This window comes from Aspergillus neoniger, assembly GCF_003184625.1.
Source record: "Aspergillus neoniger CBS 115656 unplaced genomic scaffold BO87scaffold_35, whole genome shotgun sequence".
Taxonomy (NCBI): domain Eukaryota; kingdom Fungi; phylum Ascomycota; class Eurotiomycetes; order Eurotiales; family Aspergillaceae; genus Aspergillus; species Aspergillus neoniger.
The window spans coordinates 149,786-165,289 of record NW_020291163.1 but is presented as its reverse complement, the minus strand read 5'-3'; the positions used below and the strand labels follow the sequence as shown (position 1 = coordinate 165,289).

Sequence of the window (15,504 nt, the reverse complement as noted above, 5' to 3'; positions counted from 1 at the left end):
GACCTCCTTTGCCTCTTTCAGCCCTTGCATCATCAGTCCTCTCATGACTTCAATATTGGCCGATCAATTTCTTGAAATTTTCACGATGAACAACTTAGTCCGTTCGTACTCACATATGCATCTTGAAACCCTGCCAGCTGAAATTAGAATTCAAATTCTCCTTCTACTCAATGTTGAAGGACTTAGATCACTAGTTCAAGCATCACCCGTTTATCACGACCAGTATCTTCTAAATCGCAAGCGCCTTCTCCTCAACAGCCTATCGACCACACTGGGCAGCATTTTCTTCGAAGCTTGTATTGTCCAGGAGACCAGCTCAGTGAGCTTCTCGCAGACACGCAACCACGATCGAATCCTTGAGTATTTTGGGTCTCTCACGGAAAGGCGCTGTCACTCAGATCTAACGGCAGGACTCACATTGAATGATGCCATAAATATGGTAACCTTTTATCTCTCGGTCTTGAAACCTTTCGCACGGCACTATTTTGCGTGGGCGTTAGGCAATCTAGCTAAAGAGCCGGAAGCAACACATACGAAGATTGACGAGGCATTGAGTGAATCAGAAGAACACAGAATAATCCGCGCTCTGTATCGCTTTCAATTATGCAGCAACGTATTCGGCGTGGGACCTAACAAGGACGAGCTTGATCTTTTCAGGATAGAGTTTTAACTCAGTGATAGCGATATTCTAAAGTTGCTGGAAGACTTATGGGAGCCCTGGGAACTGGAGGAGATCAACTGCATCTATGTCTTTGCGGAAACAAAATGTCGTGAAATCCATGATGCTGTGACCTGGGATTTCAGTGAGAGGAATCCTCGGTTTGATGACCAGGAAAGACCGCCTACTCCGGATGGGGCGGTGGATATACCACGTCAGTTAAGCTCTAAATATGCAGCTTTCACGTTCTTCTGCTGTATGATCCTAGCTAACTGGCAGAATGCCCGCGAATAAAGAGCACAGCCATGCTTATTTGATCGGGACTATGACACAAGGCCTCGAGCGGTTGCAGACTATCTTCTTCAAGGTTCAGGAGCACTCGGAATTAGTCAACATAATGGAGCAGACCTTGGTTATTTGGCTCGAGCATTTCCTTCAAGGAGATGTTCACGGCGCGTTCAACTGGGCGGCGCAAAGTGGACGTCGAGTTAGGGCACCTTCTGAGCGAGATAAGACGGAGGAGCGAAGAGAGCCGTTGCCTTTCCGGGGTGATAGGGTGGACGACTACTCAGACGGAGCGTACCCGCCATTAGCATGGACGCTTTTGTGGAAAGGAACATATAGCAATATGTTAGGAAGCTATATACCTGATGTATTCCAGATGTGGGGGTATGTTATGTGGGATGCGGCCCGGTTGGAGCGCACCGGTGCAAAGGAAGTATTGGCAAGGGGATGGGACTTGATGTGGGGTGAGGCTGAAGATGCGAGAGACCAGAGAGATGATTTTGAGTCGGTTTTTGATGTTATGTAATTGCAGGTTCCGTATTTTTCATTGATGCCAGTGGCTTTGAGTTCAGATGCATGTACGTAGTATATAATAGAGCAATTTAGCATTTAGCACTCCGTACCTTGTTGTGTTATCGATCGTTCTCATGTGAACCGCAAATTGAACACTCATTGGGTTCCGGTCAGACCTTCCACCCTTTTCCGTCCTTCCACTGCCACAACCTCAACGCCACAAACAATACCATCCCAGCTCCTACCGTAACAGCCGCAAACAGCTGCCCCTTCCAGAAAACGGCATGTTCCAGATCCAACAACGCTCCCGCAATAGGATTGCCAATGAGAATGCCAAGCCCCGAAAACACAAAAGCCATGCCTAACCACGTCCCCATGATAGCCAAGTCCGGACACAATCCCGCCAGAACCGGAGACATCAGGGCGACAATCGTTCCGGATGGGAAGCCATAGAAAACAGCAAAGACGATGGCGCCAGCGTTATTGTGTATGCCCATCCATGCGAATGCGAGGATAGTGACCATAAGACTCACGATAATCATGACATTCAGTGATCCCAGACGATCAGCGAGCATGTTGGGTGCAATCCGACCGAAGAAAGAAGAGGCGCTGAGAATGGAAAGGACGTAGAACGATATGTTATCGCCTGCGTGGAGATAAATGGTGAAATAGGTCGGGAGATAGAAGTAGGGGAAGTAGAGGCCCACAAGGTCGAAGAAAAGCGCGAGGCAGTAGATAACGAAAGGAACTTCACGGAAGGCCGTGAGATCAAGGAGCCGCCGAGTCTTTTCAAGAGGAGGAAGGCGTGATTTCATCACCGCTATGGAGAAGAGGAGGCCGGCTAAAGCAATAAAAGCAAATATACGGGTTGTCCAGCCAAATCCGACGCGGTCGATTAGTTTGTGAAACACGATGGGATAGATTACAGCGCCTAGCGTGTGAATTCCAAGTTAGTATAATTCAATGAAATCGTTTAAATCAGGACTTACCGACGCTGCCCCCTGATGCAACAGTTCCAACGGCAAAGGCTCGTCGGGAGGTAAAGTATGTGACGGGTATGGCAAGGCTAGGGATGAAGAGAAGGCCGGAACCAACGCCCACCGCGACGCCATGAGCCAGAAAAAATTGGTAGTACTCCTTGGATAACGAGGTCATCATCAGTCCAAACACGACCAGGAACGTGCCTGCTATTATCAAGGACTTGATCCATCCTCTATCATAAATTGGACCAACGACAGGTCCCAGTGAAAGTAAGAGGAAACTTTGGACTGTTCCGATCCAGGCTATAGAGGATGGGGAGTAACCTTTGAGGAGTCTGGTTTCATAGTAGCTCTGATAAACGCCGAATGTATTGATTATGCCCCTGTAGTTCTCGGGGTCAGTAAACGGGACCGCACAGGGATGATCCAGCAAGACCGACCAGGAGTTGAAGAAAAGGAAGAAAGCACCAGCTACTTGTACCCAAGCAACGATGCCTCCATCGGGTGCAGGAGGGGGAGGAGAAGGAGAATCCTGAGCAGCGGAGTGTTTTACTATTTCTACAGTATTTGGTCCAGCTATGTGATCTGCGGACAGGGGGCGTGATGGAGGAGTCATCGTTATCTGAGGGGACAGCCATGGTCAACACCTTGAGCGAAGATTGTCGAGGAGCAAAGATGGAATACCGAGTACCACAGCACCATATTGTAATAGTGATCATGCTGTTAATAGAGCTTGCTGTTATGAGCATCAGAAGTCGCCTATTGGCCTTGGGACTGACCAAGGTGTTGTCAGTGATCAAAAGAAGAGGATCGCACATTGCTTCGTTGTTGGCCTCGTAAAGAGGGTCCGGAAGATGCAAAGAAGATCATTGTAGCTCAACGCCGAGAATAGGCCTCTTATTGGCTGCTACTTGGCAGCTGATGAAGCAGCGTGACGAAGCAGTTAAGCTATTGCTATGGCCATCTCGGACTGGGGTGTTCGTCTAGTTGATGCAAAAGCAAGAGAAGCAGCGAATTCGTCTGTTGTTTTACTTAGGTGATTGTTGGTTGATTATTGCTGAGAAGAATTTTTCCAGAGTAAACGGGAGAACAAGGAAGACGTAGATGGTACTAGTTGTAGGTGGAAGAGAATGCTCGGTCGGGAAGGTGTGGGCATTGCCCGCAGCAATGCGAACGCTGCATGATCTGGCCAGGTGTTGTTGCTGGACTGGGCCAGTACAAAGACTATTGTAGGTTTATTGTCCGACAATAAGCACTATGAGGCTCGAAATCAGTTTACCAGACCAGACAGAGGCCAGCATGAGCTCAGCCTAAAGCCTTACAAATCCCTCAAGAAAATCACGGCAAAGCCGGCGAAGCAACCGATCATTTACCTCCAGTTCAATCTCTTGAAGCCCGTCCTTTTCTGGATAATAGCCATCTTTGCTCCGAACACAGGAAAGGCTGGATCTTTCAAGCTGGAGCCTTGAGTGGTCTCTCCAGTTGAACTTTGTGAACCTTCTCCGCTCACATGACTCTGTACGTGGCCGAATCTTGCGTCCAAGTGAACCGTAAAACTACTCTGCTGTGTAACTTTCTCAATCGAGCTTTGCATTGCGACCATCGATGAATTATAACGTAGCCTATTAGCACAGATAGATGTTCGATCAATGCCAACTGGTTGGCTGCCCACCTGATTAATTTCAGAGAGCAAAACCTGTCATCTTTATTCGCCTTGCAGGGGAGGCCAGGAGATGACCTCACTTCTTTGTAGACCAGAGTGAGCGATAAAACATTCTGAGCGTGCCGATGGACGATCTGTCTCTGAGAATTTAAGCACCGTTGTATCATCATAGTATTCTTTGATCAGGCCCCACATAGCTTAGCGACCGTGGTATGAATCCAGCCAGAAGAATGCAGAATGGGAAAGATGAGAGGTGGGGACGGAGAGAGAGAGACGGCTAGTTTGTCGGACGGCTGCTGCCGAGCCGTTTAGTTATAGGCCGATCGGGACCGGGGACTGCACCTAGTAAAAAACCCATTAGACGAAACGCACAACCGCAGTCGCGCCGTCCCTAATTTTGCTCTACACGGTACTCTGTTCTTCTTATGGAAAAAAAAAGGGGACAAAAACAAATCAATTAAGCTGTGATATTGCGTAAAATATCTGTAGCTAGGTCAAATCATCAGCTGTACTTTGTTTTCGTGCGCATGTCGTTCACCATCCTTTTTCCTGCTACACCGTGGATATCACCTCAGATCGATACCTGAATATGGTTGCCTCTGGGTCTCAATAGATTGAAATTACGTCCAATCCATTCCTGTTGGTGAGTGTTTAGATGACAAGCGGCCGTATATCACCAGGTCAGAATTGAGGACATGTGTTATCAGTAAATGCCATGAAATGGGCGCCATCCGCGCATGACTACATACAAAAGAGCCGAGCTTGCCAGATGGCAGAAGGTCTATACTCACCAATACGCCGCGCAAGCGACAGATTGCATCATCGGATTGAAGCAAAATTTAATTGCCGAGGACAGCGACCGGAAAAGATCCGCAAGTCTGGGTGATGCCCAGGCAGGTTGGAAAACAGGGATGGCAGCATGAACATGCATATTAGGGAGGATCATCTCCAAGACCCGCCAGTCTATTTAAGTTGCTACCCTCCTTGATGACGAGACACTACCAAAGTCTCCACTGCTGGAGGGGGTCAATAGATGGTCACATGGATCAGTCCCGCCACAGTCAATTGAACTTTGGCATCCATGCAGGGATACCACTGTGGTTAGTTTCCTGGAGGAAATCAGCAGCGTCGCAACAATTAGGCGACATATGTCGGTAATCTGACACACAAGTGCAATGATGACCGAGATCCAATGCGCTCATTGACTATCGGCCCCTTTAGGAGGCTTGCGATGATCAAAATCTTCCTGTATCAAAGACTAGCCGGCAATCCTTCAGGGAATCCACTTGGAAGCCTGGGAGATATTGCGCCATATGACTGAGTCGTAGCCTACACCGTTAATTTCGGCGGTCAATCCCCGATCGTGTCACCCTCCCATTTGTGCGACATGGTCAAATCCCGAAGCCATGCCCATTTCATTGAGGGTATGCTTGGTGATTGACCTCTTCCGCGGCGGTTGGTCTAGGCACGTGGGGCCAGCAAGCCTATCAGCGTTGTAAGAACTTCTTTAGACACTGCTGCAGACAGAAGCTTATCAGCAAGCCTATCAGCGTTGTAAGAACTTCTTTAGACACTGCTGCAGACAGAAGCTTATCAGCAATCCTAGGGAAGTTCTAGACCAGTTAGTGGACCGTAAGAGCTTGAGTGTTGATGAATATGAAGTGCCTGTGCAGTGGGTGGTTATGGCAAACATACACCTCATCCAGTATGTACGTCCGATAAAGTTTTCGTACCCGAGGGGTCCGACTGGTAAGCATCCACGGCAGCAGTGGCGCATTTCCAGGACACCGGATAGGAGATAGTGTACGAGCCAATGGTGAGACGGTGAGACTAGTACCTCGCTGAGAAAATTTTTGTGGGATCAAAAACCTAAGAGTTTAATCTCCTGGCTAGACCGGGGAGGGGCGCGGAAGAATAGGAGAGAGTTAGAGTGAGAAAGAGAGGGACAGAGAGAGGGGGGCAAGAGAGCTAAAGACTAGAACAGAAAATGCCAAACAAACATTTCTTGGAATTTCGCGCACTATTGCCTTTGACACTCCTCTTCCCCTCCCAGCCACCACCTTTTTTTTTTTCGGTTGGTTGGCCCTGGCTTTGTTGCGCTGACTGACTTTTCGCCCCTTTTGCGACCATGGTCCGGGCGCGTTGGCGCACAAAATGACCGCGATGGGAACTGTGTGCCGCTGTAGAAACCAGAAATTGAAGACAAGGTGGTGGTGGTGGTGCACGGAGATGAATTAATGAGGGTTGTGTTAGCCTGAAACTTGCATGAAAATATTAGCTATAGTTTTGAAGAAAGTCATGAATGCCCAAAATTGGAGCTATGACCTCTGCCCGCGACAGCATCTATTGCAGATGGTGGGTAGCTAGTAATTGGATGACATTTCCCCTTAATCAGGATATCTGTCCAGCGATAACCCTCAACGGAAATCCCTCATTGGTGACATTCATGTGATGTAAAAGAGTGGAGTGCATATGCAGAGCACAGAAGCATTGACATTGCTAATAATCAGAATCAACCCAAAGGGTAAGCGACAGGTCTGCGACCGTTCTATGAAATCGATCGTGATAGACAGGAGACAAGGATTATCAGGGCCCTATGACGGGAGTTCCTGGTCAACAGGATCGCCCACGTTAGTTAGCGTCTTATCACGCAAGATAAGCCGGCGGTCGCATTTGCCACAGACGTGATGGGATCTGCGGATAGCACCGGCTCTGGTGGGAGGGATCGCCACCAGGGTACGTACGATGTTTCTATGTACAGAGCATGTCTTGGAGGCTGTGGTGGTACGAATTGGATGTGTCACCAGAGTGATCTTCGACAATCCAGACTGGGGGAGAAAAGTGGAGGGAACCATGAAAATCAATCAATGAATGGATGAATGTGACTCTGAGTGTGACTGTGACAAGCGAGTTGAGAAACTGAGACGGTGACAGAAATCTCCACTAAGTATCCGAGAATAGAAAAAAAACCACGAACAAAAACAAAACGGACACAGAATCTAAAATAGAAAAAAAGCTAACAAAAAGAAAAAGCCGGCGAGCTTATCAGTCCCACGTGCCCGTGCACGGACTGTCTGGATGGGCTTCTGGAACATTGGCGCTCCTTCGTGATGATTCAATGGCTGATGCGGTCCCTTTTACAATTTTGATTTTTGTTTCAAGATTGTATAATATTTGACGTGAGTATGATTGTTTCGAGTCCAGATGCATTGTTCACATGCAGCCCATTGGCTCCAAGTTGACTGCATCATCAGACGCGTCTCAGGAACAGCAGAAAAGAGCAGGTTCGCCAGGAGGGACCCGCGATTGGGCTGTGTTTGTCGGCCTGAATTGCGGGCTGGAACAGTCGGTCTCCACCGGGAGATCCACCGCAACGCCGATTTGGCTTTGGCAGACCGAGTTCTAGAGCGTTCGCCCACCAGGTTTTCCTGTCCCATGACCTGGCGGTTATCAAGCTTGCTCATCCTCCACCCTGTCAAAATGTATATAGACCTTCCCCGACCAGCTCGGAGAGAATTCTTTTGACATCCAGACAAGCCAAAGCCAAAGCTCCTTCTTCTCTCCGGACCTTTCGATTCTTTCGCCCTTCCCTCTCCCATTTCGGGTGCGGGACTCTGCATCTGCCCCTCCATTAGCACACGCAGCAGAGAGGCACAACAGAACTACGCTAGACCATACAATGTCCTACACTTCCTCCCGCTTTTCCAGATCACCTTCCCCCGCCCCTCGCACTAGACGACCTTCTCCGTTGGAAAGAACCTCATTGCACCTCCGTCTCAGCCTGCTCTCCGGCGAGAAATATGACCAGGAAAGCAGTGCCAAGGAACCCGATCTTCGTCGCTGCCTCAGCCATGCCCACATCCACGCCAAGTCCATGGCTATGGTCAAGCGAGACATTCGCGTCCACATCCGCTCCATGGGCATGGCCATGGACGATGACAGCGACGAGGAGCTCCTTGATCACGAAGTCCTCCCGCCGCCACCGTCGCGCCGATCGTCCCGCAGCAGCTCCAAGTCAGCTGCGGCCCCACGGGTGACGGTATCACCCAAACCCAGCGAGAAGTCGAGTCTGCTCGACAAGGGTCGCAAGTGCTTGGAGAAGCTTTTCCCTCGCAAGAACAACGTGCATCTGGCTCAGTCTAGAGTTACCGTTGTCACTTGAAGCCCGTCCATCTCTTCGCCTGCTCGTCTCTCGGTTTAAACCCCCACTGCTAGTGCTTATCGGATTCGCCACCAACCTCTACTACCCATAGTATGATGATATCCATCTCTGCTTGTGGTAATCACGCCATTTCGGGTACCCGCGCCCATACCCATGGTGCTTCACCGTCACCTAGACTGCCCGTCAGAGTCTCTTGTCAGTCCTATTCATCCCGCCAGTCCGTTCGAGACTGGCGCGCTCTCATCCGGTTGAGAGCCTTGACCTGACGCCGGCTTCTGGTCGTGAAGTCCATATTACTATCTCCTTCACTCTTTCCTACCTCAGTGTATCTTCCCCAATCATGTTCTTGAAGCGGGCTTCAACGACCACGATGTTCGGAAGTAATGTGTGCCTGTCACTATTTCCTTTGTTTACTTGTCTGGGCTTGGAGTTATAGCGTGCTTTGCTTTTGCTTAGCGATGGATACCAATTAGAGTATAGAAGACCATAGATTAGATTTCAGAATCTATTTTGTCAGTGACATCTATCTTCCTCCTGCTCAAATGTAGTGTTTCTTTGTGTACCCCCATCCCATCCCCAGATAACCCGAATGACTCACCCAGATCACCACCAGCACCACGTTCCACACAAGGTCGCACAACGTAACCTTTTACAACCCCCAAAACAGCCAATCATACTACTATGCACCTCATGACTCGCAAATGCTAATAAGTACTCGGCCCCCAAGCCACCTGGCACAACCCCGCCGTGGTTGGAATAGGTCTACTCGGGCCGACGATAACAAAGCCGCTCTTGCAGCGGCTAATTTGATATTCAGCCTGAGACCGCGATAGGCCGACAGTTCCCGGGCCATCCCTGCATGCAGGTCACCCCCTCCTTGGCCGCACCTGCATAACCGAGACGAATCTCGGTCAAACATGTCGTGCTCTGTTTCTGTGATGCCGTGCAATGCCGCGCGGGCCTAAATTGCGGTCGGACCGACTTTACACCTCATATTTTCCTAAGTTGGAAGATGCCAGTTCGGGGTTTGTTGACGCCACCGAAGTCATTTATGTTGTTCTTTCTTTTGTTTGTTTGTGTCTTATCGATTGCTACTGATGATTATGAAAGCTTATTGGAGTTTAGTAAGATAATGATATACTGATTAGTAAGGATGGAAGGTAAGTCTGAGCCTCTCTGCGCTATATGCCTGCGGTCGCGCGGTTCGAAGCTTTATTCGGCTGGATGTTACTACAATCTCGACTAAAACATGTTAAACTGACATGACTGGTCATTGAGACAGGCCACCCTAAAGAGAAAGCGAAAATTTGATAACAAAACACAAGTTGAATAAAAGAGAGGAAATGGGGACACCCCGTTAACTAGCCAAAAATGAAGGGTCAAATGGTACACGTCCATAGCTAAAGCATATTCCATGTCTTCAGAGGTGAGGCAAAAACGTCGTCCAATCCACAGTACGATAAGCGCTGACTTCCAAAGCTCTTAGCCCAACGAAAGCTTCCACGATCAAATATAACCTTGCAGCAGCATACGTGCAAGCAAGTGGGAATATACTCCAGAATTCGGCCTTCAGTGGCAGTACTTTGGGGACTTTGGCAGATTCTCTTGTCAGTCGCGCTTGCTCCACGTCTTCCAGCTTAGATTTCCAGAAGATCCTGCAGAAGAAGCGCTGCCAGCGTCCTATCCGATACCAGGCAGCTGACGTCTCGAAGACCCAGAACGCAACCGTGTTTCCGAACAGAAACATACTGCATACTCGCCAGAGGATGAGCTCCGCCTTTGTTGGGAACCCGAAATTCCAGCCAATGAGATGGATCGAGGCATACAACAGGGTCGCAACACAAAGAATTATCTCCTGATAGCCCTTCAGGTCAGGAAGCCTGTCGTTGCCAAGGCGCGGCAGTGGCCGTTCGAAGGGTGCGACTGGCATCCTCATGAAGGGCTGTACATTCAGAGACCAACTTGGGAGTAGGTCATCGATGAAATCCAGTGGCGTCTGCTTGTATGGTTCCATAGCATGGTCGCCGGCTTCCCTGCGTATCTGTTCTATGCTGATATGAAGCTCTAGTCTGATTGGTGTCCGAACGTCACTAGGCTTATGGAGCCAACAGAGGCTTGTCATGACAGAACAGACTACGATAGCAAGGGCCGACAATTCCAGTGTGGTGATGGCAAGACCCTGTGCCGCGCGACCTAGGCACTGAAGAAGCATCCAGCTGGTCTGCATACAGCTGACGATCTTCGCAACTGTATCTTGCTTGGATCTGTCTGTGATCTCCTCCGAGGTGATTTCTGGGAAAGGCAGGTAATTATGGATTACCAGCCAATGGATGTGCTTTGAAGTGACCGGGAACGGGGGACCGTCCGGAGGAACGAGATGGAAGCCCCCCATGTCAGCAAAGAACCCGTGGCGCATTGTCCACTGAGGAAAGCCGGACGCCTTGAAAGCCCTCACAGAATCCCTGGCTCTACCCCATTGTGCACTGGCATATGTGAGAACGAACTCGGGGCCAGAGATCGCTACCAACATCCAGAATAGCCGCCGACAAATGATATCCCAAGGTTTCTCGTATTGGGCAGGCACGTTAAGGCATAACATGGTGTATGTGCATATAAAGATCGTGAACAAGCCTGACCATATGATGTCGATAGTTCCACGACAGTTTGGCTGATGCACCCATCCATGAACGATGTCGTGGGTGGTGGCAGCCACGGTAGAAGCCGTGATGCATGTCGAATTATGCGACATCGGAGCCACCTCTGAGTGGTCAGAGGCCCCTTGCACGTTACTGTTCCGAGACGAGGCGTTAGACTCAAGCGCTGAATGGACGAGACAATATACTCGACGTATATCGCAGAATCAATACTGATGATGAGGGAGATGAGATATCTTGCTGTTCGATTGATAGAAGACGGTCTGGAGATCTTTGCCTATGCCAGCTCGAGCGTGTTGATATAGCGAACATGGGGCGACTCCGCACGCCTGATAGTGATGTTGCGGCTGAGGATCAGGCCAATGAGGCATGCATCGAGTCTCTTGCACGGAGCGTCCATGCGAGATGTGACTGGGTGTCTGCGTTTGGGCTTCATGTGTTACGTGGGAATCAGTGGTTTGGTACCAGCAGGGAGGGGAATGATAATTTTAGCTGAAACTGCGTTATCTAAGGGAGCTCTGTCGACAGAAGAGGTCTCGATTAGCGCCGTTTGGACTGGGGGATGAATCCTTATGCTAACGGTGTATACGTAGACCGAACGGACATGATGTACTGGGCTGAGAGGGATGGATGGCAAGGCTAGACATCAGTAATTGCCGGAGTACCATACTACGACTACTATATGGAACAACAACCCCAGGCACGTCCGTGCACCACAGGACTACTTTGTACACAGGCACACAGGCGCAAGTTGGCTGGAGATCTGATCGCCAATTCGCCAGCCTCGGCGGCTAACTCGTCCGGGGACCCCTGTCGGTTCCGTGCACGTCCGCCTGTGATAGGCTCGTGGGCCTCATCCTGCATGCGCCCCTCCTGGGAGGCACCCCCCCAACTCTTCCCCCCAGCGCCTGGTGTGACAGAGGCCCGATTCCTCCTCAGTCGGCCGGGGTCTTCCCAGCTCGATTTCTCTCCAAGAAAACTATCCACCCAGCACAATATTCACCCAGTCCGCTCAACCATTCTCATTTCGTTGTACATTCTGCTTCAAGATAAAAAAAGGATACAATTTGCGATATGCCAGCGACATTCGCGGACAGTCCATCAATAACTGAAACAATCCCGCGCCAGCGGAAACCTTCTCCTCTCCCCCCGGGAGCCATTGCGGAAGAACCAGCAACACCAGAAAAAGTCCTCTTCGATGACGGTACCCCCATTCTTGTCTCTTACGACGAGATCCCCGAGTGGTATCAAGACAATGAATTTATTCGACATGGCTATCGACCCGTCTCCAATTCCACCCATGCGTGCTTCGCGAGTTGGTTGTATCTGCACAATGAAACCGTGAACATTTATTCGCATCTAGTTCCAGCCGTCTTCTTCCTCGCATCAGAAGGCATGTTCTACCAGTATCTTCAAGTCAAATACCCAGAAGCCACGTTATCCGACCACGCCATCTTTGCCTTCTTTCTCCTGACTGCTGTTATATGTTTGGGTCTGTCGACTACCTATCACACATTAATGAATCACTCCCTCCAAGTCTCGGAATTGTGGTTACGACTCGACTTTGTTGGCATTATTGTTCTGACCCTGGGAGATTTCGTCTCGGGTATCTACATGGTCTTCTATTGCGAGCCTCTATTGCGACGGATATACTGGGGCATGGTATGTTCCCTGCCACACGGTTTGGTACATAAAAATCTAATAGATATCAAAAGATCATCTCACTGAGCTGCATCACAATAATGATCCTTGTGAACCCCAAGTTTCAAGGACCCCGTTGGCGCACCTTCCGTGTCTGCACCTTTGTGGGTACTGGGCTATCTGGCTTCGCGCCTCTGATCCACGGTATCAGCATCTATGGTTTTGCCCAAATGATGGTACAGTCCGGCATGCCATATTACCTTGGCGAAGGAGGGCTCCTCATTCTAGGTGCACTTTTCTATACCGTTAGTACACCGATCCCAAAGCTAAGTACCATATTGACAAGTCAATGTAGATGCGCATACCGGAATCAGTCAAGCCTGGAAGGTTTGACATATTCGGCTGCTCTCACCAAATATTTCATGTACTGGTCGTCCTTGCCACGGTTGTTCAGCTAGTTGGTATTCTCTCCGCGTTTGATTATAACTACAACCATGGCGAATGTAGGCTGCCATGACGTGACGATTTCTCAGCATTATAACCACCCAATTATAACGATCGATATCCTATATGAGCGCTCATTTCATCTGTGTTTACTAGAGATGGTGGTATAGAGACGAAGTTCGGCATCTACTATTATACGCTACAAGAATATCCCATGTCAGCATATGAAGAATCATTCTTTTGAAAGAGCTATAATTTCCGAAACCACACGCCTTTCATACTACAACAAACGCCCGTTCTACCGTAATGCAGATCATGGTAGACTTATAGAGTAGACATACTTAGTTAGGTCTCATCATCAATGAACAAATCAAGGAAACCCACCCCCCACAAAGAAAAACATTATTATAACAAAAGGTGCATCAAAATTACACCCTCAACCTGAGATGGATAAGAAAAACTGGCAAAGATACGCAAAAACAAAAAAGAAATCTCCCCGACTGGGAGTCGAACCCAGGTCTCCCGCGCTTGTTCCCGAAAGGGATTGACAAGCGGAAATCATGACCGTTAGACCATCGAGGACTTCTTATCAATCCGCTGCTTTTATTTGCTCTATGAAATAAAAAAAAGATAACTGTAGCCCTACCATAGCAGGCATGGAGGGTAAAAGTAGTCAATATATTACAAGTTACTTCGCGAAAATAGCTAAACACCAAATGATACCAAATGATCCCATACATTATATACTAGTATGGAAATAGGGAAAGTCTCGTAGACTCACAAGTGGCCTCAGACGAGCTCACCACATAACATGCAAGGCTTTCTGACCTGCTCCCAATGTTGTTCAGCATATCCCAGTTCCTGATTACCCTGCATGATATTGCTCAACTTCCCGTTTTATCTAGCTGTAATATGCATACGAACCTCTATATATTAAACCATGGTTCGTAAGTCTGCACCGACGACACGGCGATTGCCGCCAGGCTTGTTCCGAACGGGACGTTCCCGTGCCATTCATAAGGACATAAAATTACCTAGAATCTCTGCGCTAAGTACTATACATAAGCCACCCACCTTTAAAAAGGCTTTCTCGGAGAATAAAAAGATATAGGATCGTCACTAGCGGCTCGTGGCACTTCTTTTCGCAGTACAACACTACTAGCTTTCCTCTCAGCTGACTAGTGCACTAACCCCCACAATTTGCAGCCTAGCCCATCTTGTGTCTGTTTACGCGCCTGCATCTTCCACTTTATTCAGCTTACCACACAGTAATCACTTTTACTTGAAGATACGCAATGGAAAGAGCAGCAAGCCCAGTTTCCACTTTCATCGGGCTAGCAACCCGAGCCGACCCTTCGCCTCTACCGCCCCCTCAGGAAATATTCGTCCACATCCAGGAGATGTATGACTCTGGGAAGCCATTCTACACCAAAGAGTTGCTCCAAGATCTCAAACAGCAGATACAGGACGCTCGCGATGGAGTTATCCAGAGTATACGTGTGCCGGGGTTGGATGGAGTAATTGTTGAGTTTCCAGTACTTACAGGGCAGGTTTATCCAGCACATGATGAGCCTGGTATGGAGTACATTATGTATGTGTGTTTATATATACGTTCCTCATGCTAAAGTGGTGCATTAACTCACTGACTTTGATCTGCGAAGCCGAAACCCGTGCATATCATATTCATCTCTGCAAGAAGTAGTCGATGATGATAACCTAGGGGATTATCTGCCCTACAACCATATCGAGATTGGCCATTACAAGTATCTACGGGATATCCGCACCAAGGAGCTGTACTTGAACTGTTCAGTTTATTCAGTATCTGACGCAAGCAAGCTTCTACAAGAAAGTCGCCAGAGGTGGGAAAATACCAAAGAGTGCCAAGAGCTTCGGGTAAAGCTCATGTCACGAAAGACTCTCCCTATATCCAAAATCGTTGGGATTGCGCTTGGGTCTTTCGCAACAGTCTACCCTGATTTTCAAGATCGATCGGTTTTTCAGCACGCTCTACTTTTGACTCTCCGTGACATATTCTGCAAAATGCACAATGTGTCACAGGATGCTATTCCATGTTTTGCACAGGACCCAGAATGCAAGAGGAATGATATAGTTGCTGCAGGGGAGAATGGAATTAAGATTGTAGAAGACCCCGACGCGTTTCTCGAAGTTGATGAGTCCACAGTTGTGGTTTCGGTTGCTCCGGATATTGCTGTGCGGCAAATTGTCTTTGATATAGCTCGGCCGGCTGTTTTGATATGGAACAAAGTGAGGGATCAGAATGAAGATCACATGTGAGTTGCTCATTTTCTCATTATTATTATGATTCTTCTTCTTCTTCTTCTTCTTCTTCTTCTTCTTCTAGTTTACGGGATCTGCAAACTTATCTTGTCTAGGACTGATCCTGTCTCTCCACGCGTGTTAACTTGCATACGGGAATACTATGACAAATTTGATTTCTCTGATTATAATGAAAATTTTCGGGACCTTGCGGTATACATTCGTCG

General features: G+C 48.6%; 6 protein-coding genes and 1 non-coding gene across 7 annotated transcripts; 4 read left to right on the top strand and 3 right to left on the bottom strand.

The window, feature by feature from the left end:
• Positions 1 to 43: 43 nt before the first annotated feature.
• Positions 44 to 1,469, top strand: BO87DRAFT_409639 (uncharacterized protein; the record flags this gene model as incomplete). Its single annotated transcript, XM_025626262.1, has 3 exons — positions 44 to 622; positions 695 to 872; positions 955 to 1,469. The coding sequence occupies 3 exons, from the start codon at positions 44 to 46 to the stop codon at positions 1,467 to 1,469; spliced, it is 1,272 nt and encodes a 423-aa protein (XP_025476086.1).
• Positions 1,470 to 1,626: 157 nt separating this feature from the next.
• Positions 1,627 to 3,052, bottom strand: BO87DRAFT_317123 (MFS general substrate transporter; the record flags this gene model as incomplete). Its single annotated transcript, XM_025619757.1, has 3 exons — positions 1,627 to 2,387; positions 2,446 to 2,819; positions 2,877 to 3,052. 3 exons carry the CDS (start codon positions 3,050 to 3,052, stop codon positions 1,627 to 1,629), a joined length of 1,311 nt encoding a protein of 436 aa, XP_025476085.1.
• A 4,726-nt stretch (positions 3,053 to 7,778) lies between these two features.
• Positions 7,779 to 8,261, top strand: BO87DRAFT_390010 (uncharacterized protein; the record flags this gene model as incomplete). Its single annotated transcript, XM_025624914.1, has 1 exon — positions 7,779 to 8,261. The coding sequence occupies one exon, from the start codon at positions 7,779 to 7,781 to the stop codon at positions 8,259 to 8,261; it is 483 nt and encodes a 160-aa protein (XP_025476084.1).
• Positions 8,262 to 9,325: 1,064 nt separating this feature from the next.
• Positions 9,326 to 11,381, bottom strand: BO87DRAFT_379701 (uncharacterized protein). Its single transcript, XM_025624117.1, has 3 exons — positions 9,741 to 11,381; positions 9,544 to 9,687; positions 9,326 to 9,421 (listed from the first exon to the last, which is right to left on the bottom strand). Exons 1-2 carry the CDS (start codon positions 11,008 to 11,010, stop codon positions 9,662 to 9,664), a joined length of 1,296 nt encoding a protein of 431 aa, XP_025476083.1. The 5' UTR covers positions 11,011 to 11,381; the 3' UTR covers positions 9,326 to 9,421; positions 9,544 to 9,661.
• Positions 11,382 to 11,989: 608 nt separating this feature from the next.
• BO87DRAFT_400287 (hemolysin III family protein) lies at positions 11,990 to 13,073 on the top strand (the record flags this gene model as incomplete). Its single annotated transcript, XM_025625512.1, has 3 exons — positions 11,990 to 12,577; positions 12,631 to 12,861; positions 12,912 to 13,073. The coding sequence occupies 3 exons, from the start codon at positions 11,990 to 11,992 to the stop codon at positions 13,071 to 13,073; spliced, it is 981 nt and encodes a 326-aa protein (XP_025476082.1).
• Positions 13,074 to 13,492: 419 nt separating this feature from the next.
• BO87DRAFT_t216 lies at positions 13,493 to 13,582 on the bottom strand. Its single transcript has one exon. It is a non-coding gene; the product is annotated as a tRNA-Asp (tRNA).
• A 713-nt stretch (positions 13,583 to 14,295) lies between these two features.
• Positions 14,296 to 15,295, top strand: BO87DRAFT_400286 (SRR1 family protein; the record flags this gene model as incomplete). Its single annotated transcript, XM_025625511.1, has 2 exons — positions 14,296 to 14,591; positions 14,662 to 15,295. The coding sequence occupies 2 exons, from the start codon at positions 14,296 to 14,298 to the stop codon at positions 15,293 to 15,295; spliced, it is 930 nt and encodes a 309-aa protein (XP_025476081.1).
• Positions 15,296 to 15,504: the final 209 nt, after the last annotated feature.

Bases quoted from the DNA above. Each gene is read 5' to 3' on its own strand.
- BO87DRAFT_379701 (XM_025624117.1), bottom strand. From the start codon at position 11,010: ATGTCGCATAATTCGACATGCATCACGGCTTCTACCGTGGCTGCCACC. The intron at 9,688-9,740 runs CTTTGGAAGTCA...TTTTTGCCTCAC, and splicing joins AGCTTTCGTTGGGCTAAGAG to CTCTGAAGACATGGAATATG.